Source organism: Salmo salar, chromosome 20 (assembly GCF_965601325.2).
Source record: "Salmo salar chromosome 20, fSalSal1, whole genome shotgun sequence".
Classification (NCBI taxonomy): Eukaryota; Metazoa; Chordata; class Actinopteri; order Salmoniformes; family Salmonidae; genus Salmo; species Salmo salar.
The window spans coordinates 36026517-36053877 of NC_138310.1; the positions used below are offsets into that span (position 1 = coordinate 36026517).

At 45.2% G+C, this 27361-nt stretch overlaps 1 protein-coding gene across 2 annotated transcripts in view; it reads right to left on the reverse strand.

Moving 5' to 3' along the window:
- The window catches only part of LOC106580525 (netrin receptor UNC5D), a 209898-nt gene that overhangs the window by 16809 nt on the left and 165728 nt on the right, over nucleotides 1-27361 (reverse strand). Inside the window, exons 8-12 of one of the 2 annotated variants that reach the window (XM_014161693.3) lie at nucleotides 24169-24201; nucleotides 22254-22439; nucleotides 17588-17971; nucleotides 15517-15601; nucleotides 29-200 (exon numbers count right to left, since the gene is read on the reverse strand). In XM_014161693.3, the coding sequence (XP_014017168.2) occupies nucleotides 29-200; nucleotides 15517-15601; nucleotides 17588-17971; nucleotides 22254-22439; nucleotides 24169-24201 (860 nt within the window). The remainder of the gene's footprint in view (nucleotides 1-28; nucleotides 201-15516; nucleotides 15602-17587; nucleotides 17972-22253; nucleotides 22440-24168; nucleotides 24202-27361) is intronic. The other variant, XM_014161694.3, reaches the window with a different exon arrangement.

The window sequence follows — 27361 nt, forward strand, 5'->3', positions numbered from 1 at the left end:
AGCTGCCCTTTAAAGGCGCTTCTCTTACCTCCCATTTGTTGTCCTGTGTTTTCCTCTTCAGTTGGACGTTCCAGTTGTCAGCATCCACCTCAGCACAGTGAGCTATCGTCATTGCAACAGGCTTGGAGAGATCTATGCTTGGAGGGCCATAGGTGACCTCGGGTCCTAACAGGATCTCAAAGCCTTCCTCCGTCTGGACACTGTAACATACACATTGGCATCTGTTTATTCTGAAGATACTATTCAACTAAATGTAGCTACATACAGGTAGAATGTATTTGATAAAATGTGGTCAAACATTTAATGGGTTTGTACATGCAACAATTCAAGGTACTACTAAATGGACAACCTATTACACTGAGGAAAAATACACTCAAAAAAATAAAGGGAACACTTAAACAACACAATGTAACTCCAAGTCAATCACACTTCTGTGAAATCAAACTGTCCACTTAGGAAGCAACACTGATTGACAATAAATTTCACATGCTGTTGTGCAAATGGAATAGACAACAGGTGGAAATTATAGGCAATTAGCAAGACACCCCCAATAAAGGAGTGGTTCTGCAGGTGGACCACAGACCACTTCTCAGTTCCTATGCTTCCTGGCTGATGTTTTGGTCACTTTTGAATGCTGGCGGTGCTTTCACTCTAGTGGTAGCATGAGACGGAGTCTACAACCCACACATGTGGCTCAGGTAGTGCAGCTCATCCAGGATGGCACATCAATGCGAGCTGTGGCAAGAAGGTTTGCTGTGTCTGTCAGCGTAGTGTCCAGAGCATGGAGGTGCTACCAGGAGACAGGCCAGTACATCAGGAGACGTGGAGGAGGCCGTAGGAGGGCAACAACCCAGCAGCAGGACCGCTACCTCCGCCTTTGTGCAAGGAGGAGCACTGCCAGAGCCCTGCAAAATGACACAAAGGTGCATGTGTCTGCTCAAACGGTCAGAAACAGACTCCATGAGGGTGGTATGAGGGCCCGACGTCCACAGGTGGGGGTTGTGCTTACAGCCCAACACCGAACAGGACGTTTGGCATTTGCCAGAGAACACCAAGATTGGCAAATTCGCCACTGGCGCCCTGTGCTCTTCACAAATGAAAGCAGGTTCACACTGAGCACGTGACAGACGTGACAGAGTCTGGAGACGCCGTGGAGAACGTTCTGCTGCCTGCAACATCCTCCAGCATGACCGGTTTGGCGGTGGGTCAGTCATGGTGTGGGGTGGCATTTCTTTGGGGGGCCGCACAGCCCTCCATGTGCTCGCCAGAGGTAGCCTGACTGCCATTAGGTACCGAGATGAGATCCTCAGACCCCTTGTGAGACCATATGCTGGTGCGGTTGGCCCTGGGTTCCTCCTAATGCAAGACAATGCTAGACCTCATGTGGCTGGAGTGTGTCAGCAGTTCCTGCAAGAGGAAGGCATTGATGCTATGGACTGGCCCGCCCGTTCCCCAGACCTGAATCCAATTGAGCACATCTGGGACATCATGTCTCGCTCCATCCACCAACGCCACGTTGCACCACAGACTGTCCAGGAGTTGGAGGATGCTTTAGTCCAGGTCTGGGAGGAGATGCCTCAGGAGACCATCCGCCACCTCATCAGGAGCATGCCCAGGCGTTGTAGGGAGGTCATACAGGCACGTGGAGGCCACACACACTACTGAGCCTCATTTTGACTTGTTTTAAGGACATTACATCAAAGTTGGATCAGCCTGTAGTGTGGTTTTCCACTTTAATTTTGAGTGTGACTCCAAATCCAGACCTCCATGGGTTGATAAATTGGATTTCCATTGATTATTTTTGTGTGATTTTGTTGTCAGCACATTCAACTATGTAAAGAAAAAAGTATTTAATAAGATTATTTAATTCATTCAGATCTAGGATGTGTTATTTTAGTGTTCCCTTAATTTTTTTGAGCAGTATATAAAACGCAACATGTAAAGTGTTGGTCCCATGTTTGTATTTCTCTCAAATTTTGTGCACAAATTTGTTTACATCCCTGTTTGTGAGCATTTCTCATTTGCCAAGATAATCCATCCACCTGACAGGTGTGGCATATCAAGAAGCTGATTAAACAGCATGATCATTACACAGTTGCACCTTGTATAGGGGACAATATAAGGCCACTCTAAAATGTATAGTATTGTCACACAACAATGCCACAGATGTCTCAAGGTTTGAAGGGGGGGGGGGGGGGGGGGGGGGTTACACAGACCCACAAGCCACTGCGGCCCCTCATGATTTCCGTTTATTTGTGGCCCCCATCAAAGTTGTCCATTCCTTCCTCATGAACTGTTACTCCATAAGATCTTTGAAATTGCTGCGTTTATATTTTAGTTCAGTGTACATTACTACAAACAACTGAATCCGAACTGTAGATAATCAGCTTCAGACATTCATCTACAATGCCTTCGGAACGTATTCAGAACCCTTTACTTTTTCCACATTTTGTTACATTACAGCCTTATTCAAAAAATGTATTAAAATTGTTTCCCCCCATCAATCTACACCCAATACCCCATAATGACAAAGCAAAAAAGGTTAAAAAATTTTGTTTTTTTTGGCACATTTTAAAAACATAAAAAAATGTAATCTCAAATTTACATAACTATTCAGACCCTTTACTCAGTACTTTGTGGAAGCACCTTTGGCAGAGATTACAGCCTTGAGTCTTCTTGGGTATGATGCTACAAGCTTGGCACACCTGTGTTCAGGGAGTTTCTCCTATTCTTCTCTGCAGATCCTCTCATGCTCTGTCAGGCTGGATGGGGAGCGTTGCTGCACAGCTATTTTCAGGTCTCTCCAGAGATGTTCGATCGGGTTCAAGTCCGGGCTCTGGCTGGGCCACTCAAGGACATTCAGAGACTTGTTCCAAACCCACTCCTGCGTTGTCTTGACTGTATGCTTAGGATTGTTGTCCTCATCTTTACCTTGATCCTGCCTCTGAAAAACATACACACAGCATGATGCTGCCACCACCATGCTTCACTGTAGGGATGGTGCCAGGTTTCCTCCAGACGTGACGCTTGGCATTCAGACCAGAGTTCAATCTTGGTCACGTCAGACCAGAGAATCTTGTTCCTCAAGGTCTGAGAATCTTTAGGTCCCTTTTGGCAAACTCCAAGCAGGCTGTCATGTGCCTTTTAATGAGGAGTGGCTTCCGTCTGGCCGCTCTACCATAAAGGCCTGATTGGTGGAGTGCTGCAGAGATGGTTGTCCTTCTGGAAGGTTCTCCCATCTCCACAGAGGAACTCTAGAGCTATCTCAGAGTGACCATCGGGTTCTTGGTCACCTCCCTTACCAAGGCCCTTCTTCCGCAATTGCTCAGTTTGGCCAGTTTGGAGGTCACAGTGTTCTTGGGGACTTTCAACGCTGCAGAATGTTTTTGGTACCATTCCCCAGATCTGTGCCTCAACACAAATCCTGTCTCTGAGCTCTACGGACAATTCCTTCGACCTCATGGCTTGGTTTTTGCTCTGACACGCACTGTCAACTGTGGGGCCCTAAATAGATAGGTGTGTGCCTTTCCAAATCATGTCCATTCAATTTAATTTACCACAGGTGGACTCCAATCAAGTTGTAGAAACATCAAGGATGATCAATGGAAACAGGATGTACCTGAGCTCAATTCCGTCTCTCATAGGGTCTGAGACACGGAATTGGGTCTGAAGGTCTGAATACTTATGTAAATAAGGCATTTCTGTTTTTCAAAAAACCTAAAGGGATCCTGCCTTGACTTTGCATATTCATCAGCCTCGTGCTTATCATATTGGAGTGATTATCTTTGCTATCGATCATCTCTTGTGGTGGTGCTGCATGAAATTAAAGCAATTAATGAGGAAAAACTAATGAGGGTAGTGGACAGTCATGCAAATTCACAAACAGCAGACAGAAACCAAGAGCCGCCTGCAGGTGTTTGATTCTTGGCATCCCTGCTAGATACCCAAGATGTAAAGTCAGAATACAATTTACCTTCAAATAGGATGGTGTGTTCATTAAAAAATGTCTGACAATAAATAGCATCGGAATGTTTTGTTGCCAGGAGGGGTAGCCGGTGTGGCAGCGGGTGGTGGGTGGGCGGACGGCAGCGGTTTAAAAAGGCCAAGTAAGATCAAGGCAGTGAGATGCCTTCGCAAAGCTCTCTAAGCTCATATCAGTCATCACAGACCAGAGATCTGAGATTTGTCTAGATTTCCTCCCCTAAATAAAAAGTGATTAAGGCTATATCCAGATCCTCGAGGGAGCAAGGTGGAAAGTTCACAGCATCAAGATACACTGTGTTACTTTAAACAAATACCCTGAGGCATAAACAATGACAGAAATAACATTGTGGCAGATGACTTTGTGAACTATTTCAGTAGGATTGACACATACTGTAGTGTGGACTGCTAAACAATGGTTAGGATCTTTGATGGTTCACTTTTCACTGTCAATGTACAGTGAGTATACAAACATTAAGAACACCTGCTCCTTCCATGACATGGACTGACGTCATTTCCTGTCCCAACTTGTGGACTTGTTTACGTGCTGCTGTGCGTTTTGTTGCTCGCGTTACTTTGCTACCTGCCAACTTTACGGTTTTTACTTTTTAATTACCATTTTTATATTTAAATTTTTTCACTAAACTTTTTCACCCCGGACGCTTTATCTGGACATGGTTCTACAGGACCTCCACCAGCCAAAGCTAAGTAGTAACATTAACATTATGCCTTCTAATTGCAGTCGCTGTACTCATAATGTACAGGAGAACGATCGCCTTATGGTGAGGATAGCCGTGCTGCAAGCCCAGCTTCAGATGCAATCGTTAGGCAAGGGTAATTTAAGTGTAGGAAAGGACAGCGTCTGTGCCACAAATAAGTACAGTTAGTAGTTTAAATCCCCTCGCACAGTCCCGGTGTTGTGCCGAAAATCTCCCCCCCCCCTCTAATTTCCCTAATTTTGTGGCTGGAGGTAAATACTTTCTGTGGCACACATCAGAGTCAAATACTTTCTATATAACAAACTTCACATCAGGATAGGCAACCTAAATTAATAATACATGTATGTGTGGTATATTAAACAGAGGAGGGAGTAAAATGTTGGCAAGCAATACATTTTTTTCCCCTTTTATTTAACTAGGCAAGTCAGTTAAGAACACATTTTTATTTACAATGATGGCCTAGGAACAGTGGGTTAACTGCCTTGTTCAGGGGCAGAACAACAGATTTTTACCTTGTCAGCTCGGTGATTCGATCTAGCAACCTTTCGGTTACTGGCCCAACACTCTAACCACTAGGCTTCCTGCCGCCCGAACAACCACAGAACAACTATGGCTGAACTTTTATCCTTACACTTTCAAAAATACTAGTCGAATAAGACATGGGAGAGATGACGAATTTTGGCAAAGAGATTTATTTATAAACTAAAACAAAATATGTATCGGATTTAAGTACGGGTGACATGGGCAGCCGCCCAGGGCGGCATCTTGGCAGGGACGACACCGGGCGCCCCCGGGTGCAGGCGCCATACAAGCAAGAACAGCCACATACACTTGAAACAAATAGCCAAACCGAAAACTGCATACAAAAATGCTTTCTGCTACTAAGATCAGTGAAATGTAGGCTAAACTGACAAATCTCATATAGCAAGCAAGCCGCAGCAATGAAGAACGCGAAGGGGGGGAGATTTTCGGCACAACACCGGCAGCCGGACGTCATGGCTTCTGGAAGGAAATTCTGTAGGAATGCTCAACCGGTCTCGCTCATTCAGCCGACAGAAACTTTCAACCGGTTCTCCCCATTAAGCAACGAGTCGTAGTCAGAGGCCTAGCCTTCTCTGGTCTCTCCTCCACCCGTTACGGGGTCTGAGACGCCGAAGCCTCCCACCATTAGTTCTGACAAATTGAAAACCCTAGTCATTGGCGACTCCATTACCTGCAGAATTAGACTTAAAAAGAATCATCCAGCGATCATACACTGTTTACCAGGGGGCAGGGCTACCGACGTTAAGGCTAATCTAAAGACGGTGCTGGCTAAGGCCAAAACTGGCGAGTGTAGAGCGTATAGGGATATTGTTATCCATGTCGGCACCAACAACGCTAGGATGAAACAGTCAGAGGTCACCAAGTGCAACATAGCCTCAGCGTATAAATCAGCTAGAAAGATGTGTCAGCATCGAGTAATTGTCTCTGGCCCCCTCCCAGTTAGGGTAAGTGATGAGCTCTACAGCAGAGTCTCACAACTCTATCGCTGGTTAAACTGTTTTCTGCCCCTCCCAAAAGGTAGCATTTGTAGATAATTGGCCTTCTTTCTGGGACTCACCCACAAACAGGACCAAGCCTGGCCTACTGAGGAGTGACTGACTCCATCCTAGCTGGAGGGGTGCTCTCATCTTATCTATGAACATAGACAGGGCTCAAACTCCTCTAGCTCCACAATGAGATAGGGTGCAGGCCAGGCAGCAGGCTCTTAGCCAGCCTGCCAGCTTAGTGGAGTCTGCCACTGGCACAGTCAGTGTAGTCAGCTCAGCTATCCCCATTGAGACCGTGTCTGTGCCTCGATCTAGGTTGGGCAAAACTAAACATGGAGGTGTTCGCCTTAGCAATCTCACTGGAATGAAGACCTCCTCCATTCCTGTCATTATTGAAAGAGATTGTGATATTTCATATCTCAAAATAGGGCTACTTAATGTTAGATCCTTCACTTCCAAGGCCGTTATAGTCAATGAACCAATCACTGATCATAATCTTGACGTGATTGGCCTGACTGAAACATGGCTTAAGCATGATGAATTTACTGTGTTAAGTTAGGCCCCTCCTCCTAGTTACACTAGTGACCATATCCCCACCGCATCCCACAAAGCCGGAGGTGTTGCTAACGTTTACAATACCAAATTTCAATTTACAAAAAAAATAAATGACTGCGTTTTCGTCTTTTGAGCTTCTAGTCAAGAAATCTATGCAGCCTACTCAAACCCTTTTTATAGCTACTGTTTACAGGCCTCCTGGCCATATACAGCGTTCCTCACTGAGTTCCTATCGGACCTTGTAGTCATGGCAGATAATATTCACATTTTTGTTGACTTTAATGTTCACATGGAAAAGTCCACAGACCCACTCCAAAAGGCTTTCAGAGCCATCATCGACTCAGTAGGTTTTGTCCAACATGTCTCCGGACCTACTCACTGGACCTAGTTTTGTCCCGTGGAATAAATATTGTGGATCTTAATGTTTTTCCTCATAATCCTGGACTATCGGACCACCGTTTTATTACGTTTGCAATCGCAACAAATAATCTGCTCAGTACCAACCAAGGATCATCAAAAGCCATGCTATAAATTCTTGGACCACCCAAAGATTCCCAGATGCTCTTCCAGACTCCCTCTACCTACCCAAGGACGTCAGAGTACAACAAAGGGTTAACCACCTAACTGAGGAACTTCATTTAACCTTGCGTAATACCCTAGATGCAATCACACCCTAAAAAAAAAACAAATTTGTCATAAGAAACTAGCTCCCTGGTATACAGAAATACCCGGAAATGGAGCTACACCAAACTGGAAGTCTTCCAATTAGCTTGGAAAGATGCCCTCAATGCTGCTTGATCAGCCTATTTTTTCAACTTAATTGAGGAGAATAAGAACAATCCAACATTTATTTTTGATGCTGTCGTAAAGCTAACTAAAAAGCAGCATTCCCCAAGAGAGGATGGCTTTCACTTCAGCAGTGGTAAATTCATGAAATTCTTTGACGAAAAGATCATGATCATTAGAAAGCAAATTATGGACTCCTGTTTAAATCTGCATATTTCTCCAAAGCTCAGTTGTCCTGAGTCTGCACAACACTGCCAGGACCTAGGATCAAGGGAGACACACAAGTTTTTTAATACTTTATCTCTTGACACATTGATGAAAATAGTCATGGCCTCTAAACCTTCAAGCTGCATACTGGACACTATTCCAACTAAACTACTGAAAGAGCTGCTTCCTGTGCTTGGCCCTCCTATGTTTAACATAATAAACGGCTCCCTATCCACTGGATGTGTACCAAACTCACTAAAAGTGGCATTAATAAAGCCTCTCTTGAAAAAGCCAAACCTTGACCCAGAAAATATAAAAAACGATCGGCCTATTTCAAATCTCCCATTCCTCACAATAAAAAAAAAAAAAGCTGTTGCGCAGCTACTCACTGCCTTCCTGAAGACTAACAATGTATACGAAATGCTTCAGTCTGGTTTTAGACCCCATCATAGCACTGAGACTGCACTCATGAAGGCGGTAAATTACCTTTTAATGGCGTCAGACCAAGGCTCTGCATCTGTCCTCGTGTTCCTAGACCTTAGTGCTGCTTTTGATACCATCGATCACCACATTATTTTGGAGAGATTGGAAACCCAAATTGGTCTACATGCACAAGTTCTGGCCTGGTTTAGATCTTACCTGTCAGAAAGATATCAGTTTGTCTCTGTGGATGGTTTGTCCTCTGACAAATCAACTGTAAATTTCGGTGTTCCTCAACCTTTTAAGACTTCTGTTGTTTTCACTGTATATTTTACATTTTGGTGATGTAATTTGGAAACATAATGTTAACTTTCACTGCTATGCGGATGATACACAGCTGTACATTTCGATGAAACATGGTGAAGCCCCAAAATTGCCCTCCCTGGAAGCCTGTGTTTCAGACACAAGGAAGTGGATGGCGGAAAATGTTTTACTTTTAAACTTGGACAAAACAGAGATGCTAGTTCTAGGTCCCAAGAAACAAAGAGATCTTCTGTTGGATCTGACAATTAATCTTGACGGTTGTACAGTCGTCTCAAATAAAACTGTAAAGGACCTCGGCATTACTCTGGACCCTGATCTCTCTTTTGACAAACATATCAAGACTGTTTCAAGGACAGCTTTTTTCCATCTACGTAACATTGTAAAATCAGAAATGTTCTGTGATGAAGAAAAATATATCCATGCTTTTGTCACTTTTAGATTAGACTACTGCAATGCTGTACTTTCCGGCTACCCAGATAAAGCACTAAATAAACTTCAGTTAGTGCTAAACACGGCTGCTAGAATCTTGACTAGAACCAAAAAATGTGGTCATATTTCTCCAGTGCTAGCCTCTCTACACTGGCTTCCTGTTAAGGCTAGGGCTGATTTCAACAATTTACTGCTAACTTACAAAGTGTCTTGTGACCGGGATTGCTCGAATCTATCTTTCTGATTTGGTCCTGCCGTACATACCTACACGTACGCTACAGTCACAAAAGGCAGGCGTCCTTATTGTCCCTAGAATTTGTAAGCAAACAGCTGGAGGCAGGGGTTTCTCCTATAGAGCTCAATTGTTATGGATTAGTCTGCCTACCCATGTGAGAGACACACAGTCTGTCTCGACCTTTAAGTCTTTATTGAAGACTCATCTCTTCAGTAGGTCCTATTATTGAGTGTAGTCTGGTCCAGGGGTGTGAAGGTGAACAGAAAGGCACTGCTGTCTCTGCCTGGCCGGTTCCCCTCTCTCCACTGGGATTTCCTGCCTCTAACCCTATTACGGGGGCTGAGTCACTGGATTACTGGTGCTCTTCCATGCTGTCGCTAGGAGGGGTGCGTCACTTGAGTGGGTTTAGTCTCTGACGTGATCTTCCTGTCCGGGTTGGCACCCCCCTCGGGTTCGTGCCGTGGGAGAGATCTTTGTGGGCTATACTCGGCCTTGTCTCAGGGTAGTAAGTTGGTGGTTGAAGATATCCCTCTAGTGGTGTGCGGGCTGTGCTTTGGCAAAATGGATGGGGTTATATCCTGCCTGGTTGGCCCTGTCTGGGGGTATAGTTGGACAGGGCCACAGTGTCTCCTGTCTCAGCCTCCAGTAATTATGCTGCAATAGTTGTGTCGGGGGGCTAGGGTCAGTCTGTTATATTTGGAGTATTGCTCCTCTCTTATCCGGTGTTCTGTGTGAATTTATGTTTGCTCCCTCTAATTTCTCTATCTCTATCTGTAAATCTGAGCCCTAGGACCATGCCTCAGGACTACCTGGCAGTTTCAACTGTTCTGCCTACAGTTATGGAACCCTGACCTGTTCATCGGACGTGCTACCTTGTCCCGGACCTGCTGTTTCTGACTCTCTCTCTCTACAGCACCTGCTGTCTCGGCTATGAAAAGCCAACTGACATTTACTCCTGAGGTGCTGACCTGTTGCACCCTCTACAACCACTGTGATTATTATTATTTGACCCTGCTGGTCATATATGAATGTTTGAACATCTTGGCCATGTTCTGTTTTCTCCACCCGGCACAGCCAGAAGAGGATTGGCCACACCTCAGAGCCTGGTTCCTCTCTAGGTTTCCTCCTAGGTTCCTTCCTTTCTAGGGAGTTTTTCCTAGCCACCGTGCTTCTACATCTGCATTGCTTGCTGTTTGGGGTTTTAGGCTGGGTTTCTGTATAGCACTTAACAAGTGACATCGGCTGATGTAAAAAGGGCTTTATAAATAAATTTGATTGATTGACCAGGTGAATTCAGGGGAACGCTATGATCCCTTATTGATGTCACATATTAATTCCACTTCAATCAATGTAGATGAAGGGGAGGAGACAGGTTAAAGAAGGATTTGTAAGCCTGTAGACAACTGAGACATGGATTGTGAATGTGTGCCATTCAGAGGGTGAATGGGCAAGACAAAACATGTAAGTGCCTTTGAACGGGGTATGGTAGTAGGTGCCAGGCGTGTGTCAATAACTGCAACACTGCTGGGTTTTTCCATGCCCAACAGTTTCCTGTGTATCAAGAATGGTCCATCACCCAAAGGACATCCAGCCAACTTGACACAACTGTGGGAAGCATTGGAGTCAACATGGGCCAGCAGCCCTGTGGAATGCATTTTTCACCTTGTATAGTCCATGACCCAACAAACTGAGGCTGTTCTGAGGGCAAAAGAGGTGGGTGGGGGGGGGGGGGGGGTGCTACTCAATGTTAGGAAGGTGTTCTTAATGTTTGGTATACTGTATAATGCAGACACCTCTTAGACTTTCCAAGGATGTTCAATGAGTCAGGACTTCTATTGATTAAACATAATATTTTTCCTTTTATAATATATGTATTTTACTGGCTCATGTTATAGAACAGCACAATATTCTGAATACACTACTAGAGAATGCAGTAATAAACAGCAATAAAATATATGGTTGCATATTCTGTGCTTATGTATACAACCTCCACCTCACACAGTCATCCTGTACCTTTTTTATTCAGACGAGAGCTCACTGCTCACTCTCAATCACCAGCAGCCCTGCATAGATTGGAATGGGCCAGCGATATCTCTGATTATCCTTCAGCCAACAGCGACAAGCCTGATCACACATTCAACGGTAAGAGCAGCTACACAAGGAGCAGATTACCTGGGTTTTAAGTAGCTGCCTACCACTTATGACTGAGAAGAGTCCAGCAGCAGCAGCACAAAAAAGCAGAAGTACCTCTCTGCATTCCAAACTGCACCCTGTTCCCTATACAGTACACTACATTTGACCAGTTCTGGTCAAAAGTAGTGTACTATTTAGGGTGCTATTTGGGATGCATACCGCTTTTTCAATTCCACTTGTCATCATCATGAAGGGTCCTGTACCTACCTATGGCTCGGCTGCCTCCCTGGCCCTAGATGAGGTCCATTATTCAAAGTGACTGATCACTCTCTCTTCAGGGACTGGGGAGCTGCGCAAAGTGGCATATTGGGCCACAATGCCACAGAGAGAGGAGAGGCTGCGCAGTGCTAAATAAATACACACATTAACATGCTCCATTAGCTTCACCTTAATTTGCTTGTAGTCCAACTGGGTTTTTGTCAATTTCTTAAGGCGACGCATATTCCTGGGCAGAGAACAGGGACATTCATCAGATTGGTATATAAAGGGGAACGCTGTACATGACAGACTACAAGATCAGGTTTTTTATGATATTTTTTGTACATGCCTTTTAGTGGCATTAAAATGAATGCTATGTTAAAACCATTACCAATGGCTCCAGCCAGAGACAGTCAGTGACATCCCACCTGCTGATCAAATGACCATATGACCCAAGGGGGCTTAGGAGCAGGACAGCCAGAATAAACAGGCAGCCTGCATCCCAAATGGCACCCTATTCTCTATTCTGTATAGTGTAACTATGGGCCCTGGTCAAAAGTAGTGCACTATAAAGGGAATAGGGTGGCATTTGGACAACAGACACAGTCTGCTGTGGGGTGTTGTTGAGGCTGACCAGATGGTACAGTGGCTGGGCGGAGGAGTCATGTCATCCTCAAGGGGGAGAGATGCATTGCACAGCCCCTGGCCATGACCGTACTCCCACACCACCTAGATGCACTGCACAGCCCCGGCCATGACCGTACTCCCACACCACCTAGATGCACTGCATAGCCCCTGGCCATGACCGTACTCCCACACCACCTAGATGCACTGCACAGCCCCTGGCCATGACCGTACTCCCACACCACCTAGATGCACTGCACAGCCCCGGCCATGACCGTACTCCCACACCACCTAGATGCACTGCACAGCCCCGCCATGACCGTACTCCCACACCATCTAGATGCACCGCACAGACCCGGCCATGACCGTACTCCCACACCATCTAGATGCACTGCACAGACCCGGCCATGACCGTACTCCCACACCACCTAGATGCACTGTACAGCCCCAGTCATGACCGTAACTCCCACACCACCTAGATGCACTGTACAGCCCCAGTCATGACCGTAACTCCCACACCACCTAGATGCACTGTACAGCCCCGGTCATGACCGTAACTCCCACACCACCTAGATGCACTGTACAGCCCCAGTCATGACCGTAACTCCCACACCACCTAGATGCACTGTACAGCCCCAGTCATGACCGTAACTCCCACACCACAAGGGAAAAACACCTGCCATCCGGAACTTCAATAAAGAACATTTAGAATGTAGAACTTTAAATTCACTTCCCAAGTTGTTGTAGAAATGTGGGTGTATAAAACAGGTGGCTCTGGTTTTGAAATATAAACAGATCTGCAATAGACCAGACAACAACAGAAGAAATGTTTATATACTGCGTTTGTTTTTTACCACCATGAACTCAAATTTTGCCTGTGGTGAGAAAGGTGGGCTGATTCTGCCCTAATAGGTTAAAAGTTTCATCTTACAAAACACAAATGCTTTCATCTAACAATTGGGGGCAAAGGAAATATCTTCAACTTCACCAAAACCAACCAACAGTCTTAAAAATATTTTCCCCAAACCTTTGACAGAGTTCAAAATAACAACCTGAAAAATATATTTTAATGGAATTCTGTTATATGGCTGGGATAAGTCTATTGGCTGTGGATTGTTTGGTTTAGAGAGAAGAAAGGACGCAATTCTCTGCTGGCCCCTCTGGCTGGTGAGGATAGATAGTGAGTGACAGCTCTCAGGATCACAAGTCCACAAACCTCAGTCAGGGAGAGATGTCTACACAGTAAACAGTATAACAGTATAACGGTGAATCGTTCACATAGAGTGGAAAAAAGACCATTTACTTGTCAGGCCTGAACCTATCTGTACTTGAAGGTATATTTCAGGTACATTTGAAATCAATAGAAAATCTAGAATTCATATAGCTACTCTGAAATATTTCACCCAGGTCGGGTATGCACTGAACATACTGAAAACAATGAGTATAGCTGTCTTTGAATGCTCAGACCACGAAATGTCAGCCATTTTAGGTCCCTTCCTTGGAGTTTCACACTTCTTCCTTCCCCCACTTTGTTGGAATGGAGAGCTGTGAATGAGTGGTGACGGCTACCAGGCTGTAGCCCCAGGGGGCTTCCACTAAGGAGCAGCCAGAGCAGAGGCACCCTGGAGAGGAGAGTCCATCACTGGATCATTACCTGCCCATGACGGGAATGAATAATACTGTATGTCAAGATGAAAGACCCACCACCTCAACCCATATTCTTTTTTCCTACTGTCTGTGTGTGTCTCTACTTTACTGGGTATATGGACTTTACTTCCTTGAAGTCAGTTGGACTAAATTGATCAAGAATACATTGGAAATAAACCCAGCTTGCTGCACGTGAGCTGAACTTTCTCTTGTTGGAATACCACCTGTGAGGCTACAGTGGAAATGATCAGCCTGATCTTGCCACCTAAAGGACTCCTGTGGAGACTGCTAGATAGGCTATGGCGCTCGCTGGGTCCATCTGCCAGAGCCCTCCATAAACACAGAGTGGGAAGGGTCACCAACGTTTATACTGAGCAGGAAAGACTACATCCATTGTGAGTCTTCATTTGGAGGTTTTTATTTGCCTAAATTAGCTAAAGAAATATTCAGCTATGCAGAATTGTAATTGATACACTGGGTTATTTATTACGCTTTTACCTCAGAAGGTTGAAATGGGTTGTCACGTGTGCTCCCTCTCCGGCCTCTAGGTCACCAGGCTGTTCGTGAGGGTGCACACCTGTCACCAGCGTTACGCGCATAATGACACTCACCTGGACTCCATCACCTCCTTGATTACCTGCCCTTATGTGTCACTCCCTTTGATTTCTTCCCCAGTCGCCATTGTTCCTGTTTCTTGTTTTGTTCATGTATTAATTAAATGTATTCACTCACTGAACTTGCTTCCCGACTCTCAGCGTACATCGTTACAGAATGACGACTCAACAAAGGGAAGCATCAGGGAGTGTTTTTTTGTTGTTGTTTTTGTGTTGGGGGTGATGTTGGAGCCGGCGCTACCTGGGAGGCCTCAGCCGGTTTGTAGGCTCCCATACCTCAGTGGGTTCAATAGGCTCCCAAGCCTAAGCTGGGTGAACAGGTTCCCGTGCCTCAACCGAGGCAACCGGGGAGATCTCAGCCGGCTCATCAGGCTCTCACTCCTCAGCCGGTTCATCAGGTTTCTGCGCCTCAGCGGAGGTGACCGGTCCGCTCCGGATCCCCGGGATCGTCCCTGTGGTTGGCGTCCTGCGGCTGGAGCCAAATGCACCGGGGAGGGGGTACTGTCACGTATGCTCTCTCTCCGGCGCTCTAGGTCATCATGCTCCCGCGCCTCAGCCGGATCGTCAGGTTCCCGCGCCTTAGCAGAGGTGACCAGTCCGCTGCTGATCCCCGGGATCATCATCTTGGTCGGCGTCCTGCGGCTGGAGCCGCGCGTCGGGGAGGGGGTACTGTCACGTGTACTCCCTCTCTGGCCTCTAGGTCACCAGGCTGCTTGTTAGGGCGCACACCTGTCACCAGCGTTATGCGCATAATGACACTCACCTGGACTCCATCACTTCCTTGATTACCTGCCCTTTATATGTCACTCCCTTTGGTTTCTTCCCCAGTTGTCATTGTTCCTGTTTCATGTCAGTGCGCTGTTTGTGTTTCTTGTTTTGTTCATTTATTAAATGTATTCACTCCCTGAACTTGATTCCCGACTCTCAGCGTACATCGTTACATGGGTGGGGAAGGGTGGACAAGTAGCATAGCTCAACTGGTAAAAGCATGAAAGAAGCAAGATGAGGAAATAGATGGGGGCTGAAAGACAGATGTTCATGAGATGTGCTCTCACCTGGACTCTCCCTGATTTATGACCATGAACATCTCAGAGGAAGGGTCCTCAGCGATCGCCCCATGGGGTACTAGCAGGCTGACTCCTGCAAGACACAACAACAGGGTCGACAACTACAGTATCCATATTTTCATACCGTTTCTGTACCTTACCGGGGTACACCGGAAATTCACACAAGGGGCGCTATTTAATAATTTTTTTTAAACAAACTTTATTTACATTTTTACACCCATAACAATTTCGGCAACAGGGATCTTGATCCAGGAGGGGATTGATTGTCTCTGCTGTAATCAAGAAGCTTGTTCTTGACATCTAACCACTTAGCTAGCAAGTTAGCAAACCAAATGCATAGCTGGAGCCCTGAGCTGGATAATTATAAGCACTGGCGTAGCACAGAGGCACATAATATTATGTATAAACATAACCACACAGCTTCAAAGCACAATAAATCTATTACAAACAATGCCATTTACCTTGTACAATCTGAGCATACATAAAAACAAGACACAAACAATGCATGAAATCCTGTCTGGAACCTTAAAAAGGTTAGCAGCAGACTAGGGGATAGACGGAGATTCAATACCTGCCTGTCTATTAACAGTAAAGGATGTGTTTTGTCATCGTCCCGCCTGCCATCTCCCTACTGGCAAATCAACTAGTTAGCTTTCATTAAACCAACACCTGCCGCCTTGTCAGACATTTTACTGGTGATCGCTGTATAGGAGCCCTACAGGACCTGTTAAATCATCAGCGTGACAGGGAACATTGGAAGCTAAAATAAATAAACTCACATCTCACATAGGAAAAGTTTGAACATCATAACTTTACATCCCACAGGAGAGACTGATGTCTAATATTGTATTGAAGGTTGTCTGTGTGTGCATGTTCATGCGTGTGATCACTTGTGCTTGAGTGTGAAGGATATGTATCCACCCTGAAAGAAGAGACTGGCAGTTAGTGATAAGTGTTGGCCATGTATGGCCGTCTATTGAGCGTTGTTAAAGGTACTGCAGATTGGAGGTGTGAGTGATCCACTTGACTGCTCTGAGTCTCTCCACTCACACATCCAGGAGACTGAAGGAGCCTGATTTCACTGTGCCTCTCCAGCAGAACAGAGGGCCCTACACACACGAGGGCCCAGGAGAGAGATGTCAGAGCTACAGTTCACATGGAACTGTTGATCCTGACAGCTGTGGCAGTCCTCATGAACTCATCTACCTCTACTTGAAGTTAGGGTCTATGGTAAGAGGCCTGACCCCTGTTTTCCTGGGCGAGCTGGTGGGAATGTATAGCAGTGTTCCCAATTTTAATTCCATTTTTTATTGTTGGACATAAGACTGTAAAAACACCAGCAGATCAGCTCGAAGTGATTTTAATTCTGGAAATCTGTTCCAAAGTACTCCCACACATAAGAGACGTGATCCTATACAAATGTAAGCAAGGTTTGAAATAATTACGTTTTAGTCAAATATTATATCTATTTGGGCTTCTTGCAGTCATTTTGCAGTCTACAAAAAATTGTCACGCGGCTGAATCTAGTTGATCCCTGATGTAGAGGAATAACAAACATCTATACTAGCTTGCTGTACTGTTCCAACCTGGGAAACAACATGGATGAATCCTACAGTACGGTAGCAACATGCGTTAGACTCTAGAGAGATTAAAGGAACCAGGTATGCGTCCCAAATGGCACCATACTCCCTTTATAGTGCACTACTTTTGACCAGGGCCCATAGGGCACTATATAGAGAATTGGGTGCCCATTTGGGACGCATCCCTGGTTTCACTAGCCATGACATATTTACTAAGCATACGTTTACTTTTAATTAGTCACGTGTGTGCATGGTTTTGCTAAATTGAGAACTTAATTTTCTCTTAGAATGGGCGCACTGAAAAAAAATGCTATAATGAGACATTATTATCAGAGAGAAGTTATCAAAAAGTAGTCAACCCATCTGTCTTTATAAATCATGTACTGTACCTCACCAGTATTTGGCAACACCAACTGTTTAATTCTGCTTCAAACACAGCTTCAAGTGTAATTCAGAGTCTTTAAACACATGTAGCTCACCAGTATTTGGCACCACCAACCGGCCGCCCAGATGCCCAAACACTCCCGTGGTTCCCAGCTGATCTTTGGTGGGGTTGAGGTGGGGGCCGTTGGGGGTGAGCAGGCCCTTCTTGGTGCTCCGTCTCTCCACAGTGCTGTTGCTGTAGTCTCGGTTCAGCCCCCTGGGGAAGGTCTCAGGCGGATGGCCTTTGGCAGCGTGGTACTCAGCGCGGTCGGCCACACCTAGTGAAACCATAAAGGAGCTCTGAACTTTGACCTTGATGTCTGGCAGGGGGTCAAAGAGCTCTTTGTTGTCTATGGAGTCCTGGAAGCAGATGGGGCTGGTATAGGTCCCACCCACTGTCAGGTCTGGCTGCAGAGAGGAGTTGAGAAGCAGTGGGTTCCCTAGAGAGATGAGAGATGCACACAGCCACATAGTCATTCAGTAATCTAACACACCTACAGTTGAAGTCGGAAGTTTACATACACTTTAGTTGCAATCATTAAAACTCGTTTTTCAACCACTCCACAAGTTTCTTGTTAACAAACTATAGTTTTGGCAAGTCGGTTAGGACATCTACTTTGTGCATCACTTATAATTCACTGTATCACAATTCCAGTGGGCCAGAAGTTTACATACACTAAGTTGACTGGGCCTTTAAACAGCTTGGACAATTCCAGAAACTGATGTCATGGCTTTAGAAGCTTCTGATAGGCTAATTGACATAATTTGAGTCAATTGGAGGTGTACCTGTGGAAGTATTTCAAGGCCTACCTTCAAACTCAGTGCCTCTTTGCTTGACATCATGGGAAAATCCAAAGAAATCAGCCAAGAAAAAAATTTGTAGACCTCCACAAGTCTGGTTCATCCTTGGGAACAATTTCCAAATGCCTGAAGGTACCACGTTCATCTGTACAAATAATAGTACGCAAGTATAAACACCATGGGACCACGCAGCCATCATACCGCTCAGGAAGGAGACGCATTCTCTCTCCTACAGATGAACGTACTGTGGTGCGAAAAGTGCAAATCAATCCCAGAACAACAGCAAAGCGTCTTGTGAAGATTCTGGGGGAAACAGGTACAAAAGTATCTATATCCACAGTAAAACGAGTCCTATATCAACATAACCTGAAAGGCCGCTCAGCAAGGAAGAAGCCACTGCTCCAAAACCGCCATAAAAAAGCCAGACTACGGTTTGCAACTGCACATGGGGACAAAGATCATACTTTTTGGAGAAATGTCCTCTGGTCTGATGAAACAAAAATAGAACTGTTTGGCCATAATGACCATTGTTATGTTTGGAGGAAAAAGGGGGATGCTTGCAAGCCGAAGAACACCATCCCAACCGTGAAGCACGGTGGTGGCAGCATCATGTTGTGGGGGTGCTTTGCTGCAGGAGGGACTGGTGCACGTCACAAAATAGATAGCATCATGAGGGAGGACAATTATGTGGATATATTGAAGCAACATCTCAAGACATCAGTCAGGAAGTTAAAGCTTGGTCGCAAATGGGTCTTCCAAATGGACAATGACCCCAAGCATACTTCCAAAGTTGTGGCAAAATGGCTTAAGGACAACAAAGGCAAGGTATTGAACTGGCCATCACAAAGCCCTGACCTCAATCCTATAGAGAATTTGTGGGCAGAACTGAAAAAGCGTGTGCGAGCAAGGAGGCCTACAAACCTGACTCAGTTACACCAGCTATGTCAGGAGGAATGGGCCAAAAGTCACCCAACTTATTGTGGGAAGCTTATGGAAGGCTACCCGAAACGTTTGACCCAAGTTAAACAATGTAAAGGCAATGTTACCAAATACTAATTGAGTGTATGTAAACTTCTGGCCCACTGGGAATGTGATGAAAGAAATAAAAGCTGAAATAAATAATTCTCTCTACTATTATTCTGATATTTCACATTCTTAAAATAAAGTGGTGATCCTAACTGACCTAAGACAAGGAATTTTTACTAGGATTAAATGTCAGGAATTGTGAGTTTAAATGTATTTGACGAAGGTGTATGTATGTAAGCTTCCAACTTCAAATGTAGCTCTCTCTGCAGGAGCCATAGGTTGAAGTCAAGTGCACTGAGCACTCTCTGTGAACTGATGGAAAACAGGCTTTTAGTGTGAATAATATGCCAAGCTAGTTGACCAACACAGAGTTATAGTACAGGTAAATAACCTGGACATGAGATACTGTAGATATCCAGGGCTGAGCCATCGTCACTGGTCAGAGGTAAATGTAATTACCAAGCATACACAGCTTGATCTCCATGATCCATCTGTTGGAGTCAGTTCCTCTCTGTACACAAAGTCACCCTCCTGGAGGACACAGTGCTTCTCTGTCTGTGGGCACAGCACACGGCTGGGGCTGTGTGCTTGTGCATAAGTGTGTGTGTGTGGCTGGGAATGGGCTGAGGGGTGTTTGTGACGGTGACCGTCCTGTAAATGAGGGGAGTCCTTGAGCTCACAGCATGGACTCAACAGGCCAAGGTGGGGCGTCTTCAGCCACAGCCATTAGACGCCTGGCCACACTGCCAAACACTGTGTGCAGCTATCTGGCACATCCAGACATTAGGGCCCCAGGACTCCCTGTGCCACGATAACAGCAGTCAAAAAGTCATTGCTGCCCAGCTGCTGCCTGGTGAGGGGTGGAAGGCAGGAGGCTAATGTTGTTTTATTTTTAGGGAAATCGTTAATTACTGGAGGGCTTGATCCGTGTTGTGCTTCAGGGTGTTTCCACTGCAACACTAACTAGAGGGTATTCAGGGTGTTTTCACTGCAGCACTAACTAGAGGGTATTCAGGGTGTTTCCACTGCAACACTAACTAGAGGGTATTCAGAGTGTTTCCACTGCAACACTAACTAGAGGGTATTCAGGGTGTTTCCACTGCAACACTAACTAGAGGGTATTCAGGGTGTTTCCACTGCAACACTAACTAGACGGTATTCAGGGTGTTTCCACTGCAAGACTAACTAGAGGGTATTCTGAAGCTGAGTGCTGCTTCTCGTAACTTCATCGTCTAGTCTAGTGCCTGAAAATGATGAAAGTGCAAAATGTAACAATATTAAAAGCTATTGCTCTGCAATCAAAACCGAGGATATAATGGGAAATGTTACATTTGACGGAACGGATATAAAGAAATGGAACAGTGTGGAGCAATGAGAAGTAATTTTTTGTTACTGATTGGTAGTGATTTGTTACTGATTGCAGTAGACATAGAACAGGACTCAAGACAATTCAGCTGCACAAGCCATGGGCAGATAGATAATGCATTTCAGTAGACATTGCTTAAGCTTTCAACCTGACATGTGAACAGCCATGTGCATTTTTCTTCTTCTATCAGTGCAGTGGAGAAAAATCAGATTATCGCTTGAGTGTGGATCTTTAAAATGGTGGATCAAAATGGAATTGCGGAGGAGGTTGGATGAAAGAAGTTAATGAAATGGACCTCACGTTGAATACCTTGAGGGATATGTTTGGAATTGGATCTCTGATTAAAAATCCTTCACAGCCAGCCGTAATGCAGGGAGACAGGGTCAGGCCTAAAGACTCATTCACCACTCTGCCTTAAACCATGTCATGGCAGGAGCGATCTGAAGCATTAAGGGCCTTTTTAAAGCAATGACAAGGCATGAAAAGCTAGTGATTCATTAAAAAAACACACTTGAGTAAAGCTATGTTTTTCTCTCAATGTGTATAACCGGATGTTATTGGCCTTATGAAAAATCTACCGGAATAAGGTAAACTGGAAAAAAAACGGTCAAGCATAATAAAATACATGCTATTCGTTAGTCTCCACCCCTTCCTCTGTAAAAGAAGAATCCATAGCTGAAATGAGAAAGCAGGGAATATGAGCTATATTTCAGAGGCTCATTTAGCAGGCTGACGGAGAAGGGAATAGAAGAATGGAGTGATGGTGGCCGGTGGAGGGCACAGCAGGCAGCTCCTGAAAACCTGGCCTATTTAAATACGATTGATGGCCTGCTGGATGTAGCCCAGCACCGTCCCCCAGCTCCCCAGCCTCCCCCTCCCTGGCGCGTGGTGCGGTGCATGCATGACTTCCCAGGCCTTGGGAGCATTGGATGTGCATGGCTCCGGCAGGGCTTTTCACAGCGCTGTCACAACTAGACAGAATTTATCACCCGCCGCTGTGATGGCTATCACTTGTGCTAACCCAGAAGTGTCACTGACAGTAATATCAATGCCTGTAGCAAGGCTGCCTGAGACAAGCCACAGACCCAGACACTGTTATGAACAGAAAATATTTCTGTGCACAACAAAAATTGAATTGATGTTCACTATTCCATGCTTTTCACATTTATCCATCAGTGGATTTGGCTGGGGCTATCTGATGACAGGGAAGGGGGTTTGGTTGCTTGACAGTCAAATGTGTGTGGTCTGCAGCCAGGGGGTCACAGGAAGTGTCCGTCAACAATTAATAACATATGTCTGCAATAACAGAGTAGCTGGTCTATCAAAATAGAAGGACAGATCCTTTCAGTGATTATGATAATATAAATCCTAGGCAGATGTGCAGGATAATGCACCATGCCGCCTCAATGCCAACACATGCAATCTATCACCAGCAGCGGCAGCATTCCTAAAGGAACGTTGACAAACTCCTGCCTGCTGTTTGGCCTTGTGTGAGACAGGGCATAAAGTGAAAGGCAGCGCTAGCTCACCTTGTCTGGTGGTCTTGAAGTTGAAAGACTGGAAGCCCCCGGTGAGCGCAGATGAATCGATGACATCAACGCCATAGTCGCTCTGGTTTTTCCGGTACAGCATGACGGCCACCACAAGGACAGTCACAGCTATGATCCCCGCCCCCAGCCCAGAGTAAAGAGCTACGTCGTTGGAGCCATCCATACCTGGTACACACACACAGACAGACACACAGAAACAACAGTCTCACTGGATGTATGCTTAGCGTAAAGAATAATGTGTAAGGCAGAGTAAAGGCAGAGTAAAGAGACATTGAAAAGGGACATGAGAGAATGGTGGTGGTAGTGATTCTAATGTGGTAACATTCTTGGGCATCTCAAATATTAGATGACATATTCTAGAGTATACTGGTTTTTGCATTGTTTTAAGGAGCTTTTGGAGAGTGAATTCCTTTTAAAGCAGTGTGCTGGCTGTACATCTCAACATACCCTTTAACTGCTCAACTGACATGCTCCTCTTCTCACCACACACAGGACTAGATGGGAAAATTTTGCCACCGCTGTTACACAAGACATTCATAAAGCTGTTAACAGTGAGACGGAGGGAGGTATAACTGCTTTCAGACACACTAGTCTATATCCTATAAATGTATGGTACATACTAAACTACATAGTATGACCAAATGGTCACCGTCTGACAGTGACAGGAGATGATCCGAGGCAAATTCATTTAAAGGAGCTCCGTTATGAAAATGATGTCACTCACCAAATGTTCATCTCCCCGTTCTAGAACTCTGAACTCAATGGCTAAATTTATTATTTTCTTTTGGTACATTTTACCCCTTTTTCGTGATATCCAATTGGTAGTTACAGTCCTGTCCCATCGCTGCAACTGCCGTACGGACTCGGGAGCGTCGAAGGTCGAGAGCCATGCGTCCTCTGAAACATTACCCTGCCAAGCCGGACTGCTTCTTGACACACTGCTTGCTTCACCCGGAAGCCAGCCACACCAATGTGTCGGAGGAAACACCATACAGCTGGCGACTGAAGTCAGCATGCATGCGCTCCACCACCACAAGGAGTTGCTAGAGCGCGATGGGACAAGAACATCCCAGCCGGCCAAACCCTGCCCTAACCCGGACGACGCTGGGCCGCCTCATGGGGCTCCCGGTCGCTGCCGGCTGCGACACAGCCCGGGATCGAACCCGGATCTGTAGTGACGGCTCTAGCACTGCGATGCAGTGCCTTAGATCGCTGCGCCACTCGGGAGGTCCTCAACTCCATGATTTGACCCAGAATGTGTTGCAAACCCAGGCAACAACCACCCAAGCACACATTAGGTGAGTGAGCCTGTCTGTCAGCCTAATGAAGGCTCATTACAGACACTGCTGCAGCTCCAGTCAAGGTACTGCCTGACAATCATTTCAGCAGGTGTCAGGCGGGATATACGCACGGGGGAGAGATTATCTGATCTGAGACTCACCAGAGAATACAAGTGAGGAATCACTGCAAATTGGTCAAATTAGCTTGTTTGCACTAATTACACTCAATTAATCACCTACAATATAGCACATGTTCAGTTGTCACAAGAGATCAATCTCTCGGCTCAATCCGAGAAGGAAAGCCCATTGTGATGTCACACTTGTGAAGAGTGGACAGTTGAGTGATGGAATGGTAGAACATGGTTATAATTCTGTTCAGAACCTGACTACAAGTTTTTGTTGATGGGTGTGATGGCTGTGTAAAATGCAGGTAAATGAAAGTTAACCAAATAAGTAGGTGTCGAAAATAGGTGCCCATAGCAAAATAACTGCTAATATTCTGATTCTGGACCCTGAACTTTCATCTAGTGATAATTTGGTCATTTTTATGCCTCAGAAATTAGGTCAAGAGTTGGGGGTTGAAGATAAAAGAAATGCAGAAAGGAAGGACTCACTTTGAGGTTTAACATCATGCAGCAGCTTTCCATCTGCAAAGACAGAGAGAATGTGAAAAGGAGAAAGAGACACGAGGTGATTAAACACCAGCCCTGACTGTGTCCCAAATGGTGCCCTATTCCCTTTATGGTGTACTACTTCACTACAAAAGTAGTGCACTATAAAGGGAATAGGTTGCCATTTGGGACACATCCAGAACAAGGTGATTAAACGCCAGCCCTGTGTGAGTGAGGTATCCTACTAATGCACGTCTTTCAATCATGTGGAGATGCCCTACCACTGAGATATACAGATACAGACTGCCCAGATAATGATGACATCATTACCAGACTCAAATCAACATGGATAAAAGTGGCCAAGGGAGAGATTGGCAAATGGGTCTGAAAAATACTTTGATCATGATCATCTCTCTCCTTCACAAGGAGGAAAAGAAAAGGGTCAAACATTTTTGACAATTTATGATTACCAATGGAAAATTGGAGCTTAACAATGCTTCTTTTGTACCGAAGAAGCCCAAAATAACAATCCTACTTTGTAAAACATACTGTTGAGTCAGTCGCGCGCGCGCGCGCGCGCGCGCGCGCGCGCGCGCGCGCAGACAGACAGACAGACAGACAGACAGACAGACAGACAGACAGACAGACAGACAGACACTGTATATAGAGTATATATACAGAGTGCATTCGGAAAGCATTCAGACCCCTTGACTTTTTCACATTTTATTACGTTACAGCCTTATTCTAAAATTGTTTAAATAGTTTTTTCTTAATCATCAATCTACACGCAATACCCCATAATGACAAAGCAAAAGGTTTTTGTATAACATTTTTAAAATAAAATATCACATTTACATAAGTATTCAGACCCTTTACTCAGTACTTTGTTGAAGCACCTTTGGCGGCGATTACAGCCGCGAGTCTTCTTGTATTTGGGGAGTTTCTCCCATTCTTCTCTGCAGATCTCAAGCTCTGTCAGCTTGGATGGGGAGGCCCGCGACCACTGTACAGCTATTTTCAGGTCACTCCAGAGATGTTAAATCGTATTCAAGTCCGGGCTCTGGCTGGGCCACTCAAGGACATTCAGAGACTTGTCCCGAAGCCTCTCCTGCTTTGTCTTGGCTGTCTGCATAGGGTCGTTGTCCTGTTGGAAGGTGAACCATTGCCCCAGTCTGATGTCCTAAGAGCTCTGGAGCAGGTTTTGATCAAGGATCCCTCTATACTTTGCTCTGTTCATCTTTCCCTCGATCCTGACTAGTCTCCCAGTCCTTGTCACTGAAAAACATCCCCACAAGATGATGCTGCCACAGCTATGCTTCACCGTAGGGATGGTACAAGGTTTCCTCCAGACATGACGCTAAGAATTCAGGCCAAAGAGTTTAATTTTAATTTTAACTTTTTAGTCATTTTCATGTAGAGTTGATTGTGTGTTTGGAATCATTCTCTTGCTGCATGACACAGCTGCGCTCCAGCTTGAGATCATAGACAGATGGCCTGACATTCTGCTCAAGTTTGCCAAAAAGGACATGGAAACACCTGGTTTTGGAAGAATGTTCTACGGGCAGATGAGTCAAACATGGAAGGTAGTGTGACAAGCCAAGACAACGCATATTGTAAGACATTTTTAAAAACCTGTTTTTGCTTTGTCATTATGGGTTATTGTGTGTAGATTGCTGAGTAATTTTTATTTATTTAATCAATTTTAGAATAAGGCTGCAACGTAACAGAATGTATCCTTATTCTGAAATTGATTAAATATTCCCTAGACATTTTTGCAAATTTCTTAAACAGGAAAAACAGAAATACCTTCTTTACATAAGTATTCAGCCCCTTTGCTATGAAACTCGAAATTAAGCTCAGATGCAACCTGTTTCCATTGATCATCCTTGAGATGTTTCTACATCTTGATTTGAGTCCACTTGTAGTAAATTCAATTGATTGGACATGATTTGGAAAGGCACACACCTGTCTATATAAGGTCCCACAGTTGACAGTGCATGTCAGAGAAAAAAAGCAAGGCATGGGGTTGAAGGAATTGTCCGTAGAGCTTCGAGACAGGATTGTGTCGAGGCACAGATCTGGGGAAGGGTACCAAAACATTTCTGCCGAATTGAAGGTCTCCAAGAACACAGTGGACTCCATTCTTAAATGTAAGAAGTTTGGAACCACCAAGACTCTTCCTAGAGCTGGCCGCCCGGCCTCATGGGTCTACCAGTCGCGGGCCTTGGTCAGGGAAGTGACCAAGAACCCGATGGTCACTGACAGAGCTCTAGAGTTCCTCTGTGGAGATGGGAGAACCTTCCAGAAGGACAAATTTCTCTGCAGCTCTCCACCAATCAGGCCTTTATTGTAGAGTGGCCAGACGGAAGCCACTCCTCAGTAAAAGGCACGACAGCCCACTTGGAATTTGCCAAAAGGCACCTAAAGACTCTCAGACCATGAGAAATACGATTCTCTGGTCTGATGAGACCAAGATTGAACTCTTTGACCTGAATGCCAAATGTCACGTCTAGAGGAAACCTGGCACCATTGGTGCACAACTGAGCAAGAGGACAAGTACATTAGAGTGTCTAGTTTGAGAAACAGACGCATCACAAGTTCTCAACTGGCAGCTTCATTAAATAGTACCCGCAAAACACCAGTCTCAACGTCAACAGAGAAGAGGCGACTCCGGGATGCTGGCCTTCTAAACAGTTGCAAAGAAAAAGCCATATCTCAGACTGGCCAATAAAAATACAATATTTTAGATGGGCAAAAGAACACAGACACTGGACAGAGGAACTCTGCCTAGAAGGCCAGCATCCCGGAGTCACCTCTTCACTGTTGACATTGAGACAGGTGTTTTGTGGGTACTATTTATTGAAGCTGCCAGTTGAGGACTTGTGAGACGTCTATTTTTCAAACTAGACACTCTAATGTACTTTTCCTCTTGCACAGTTGTGCACCAGGGCCTTCCACTCCTCTTTCTATTCTGGTTAGAGCCAGTTTGCGCTGTTCTGTGAAAGGAGTAGTACACAGCTTTGTATGAGATCTTCAGTTTCTTGGCAATTTCTCACATGGAATAGCCTTCATTTCTCAGAATAAGAATAGACTGACAAGTTTCAGAAGAAAGGACTTTGTTTCTTGCCATTTTGAGCCTGTAATCAAACCCACAAATGCTTGCTGATGCTCCAGATACTCAACTAGCCTAAGGCCA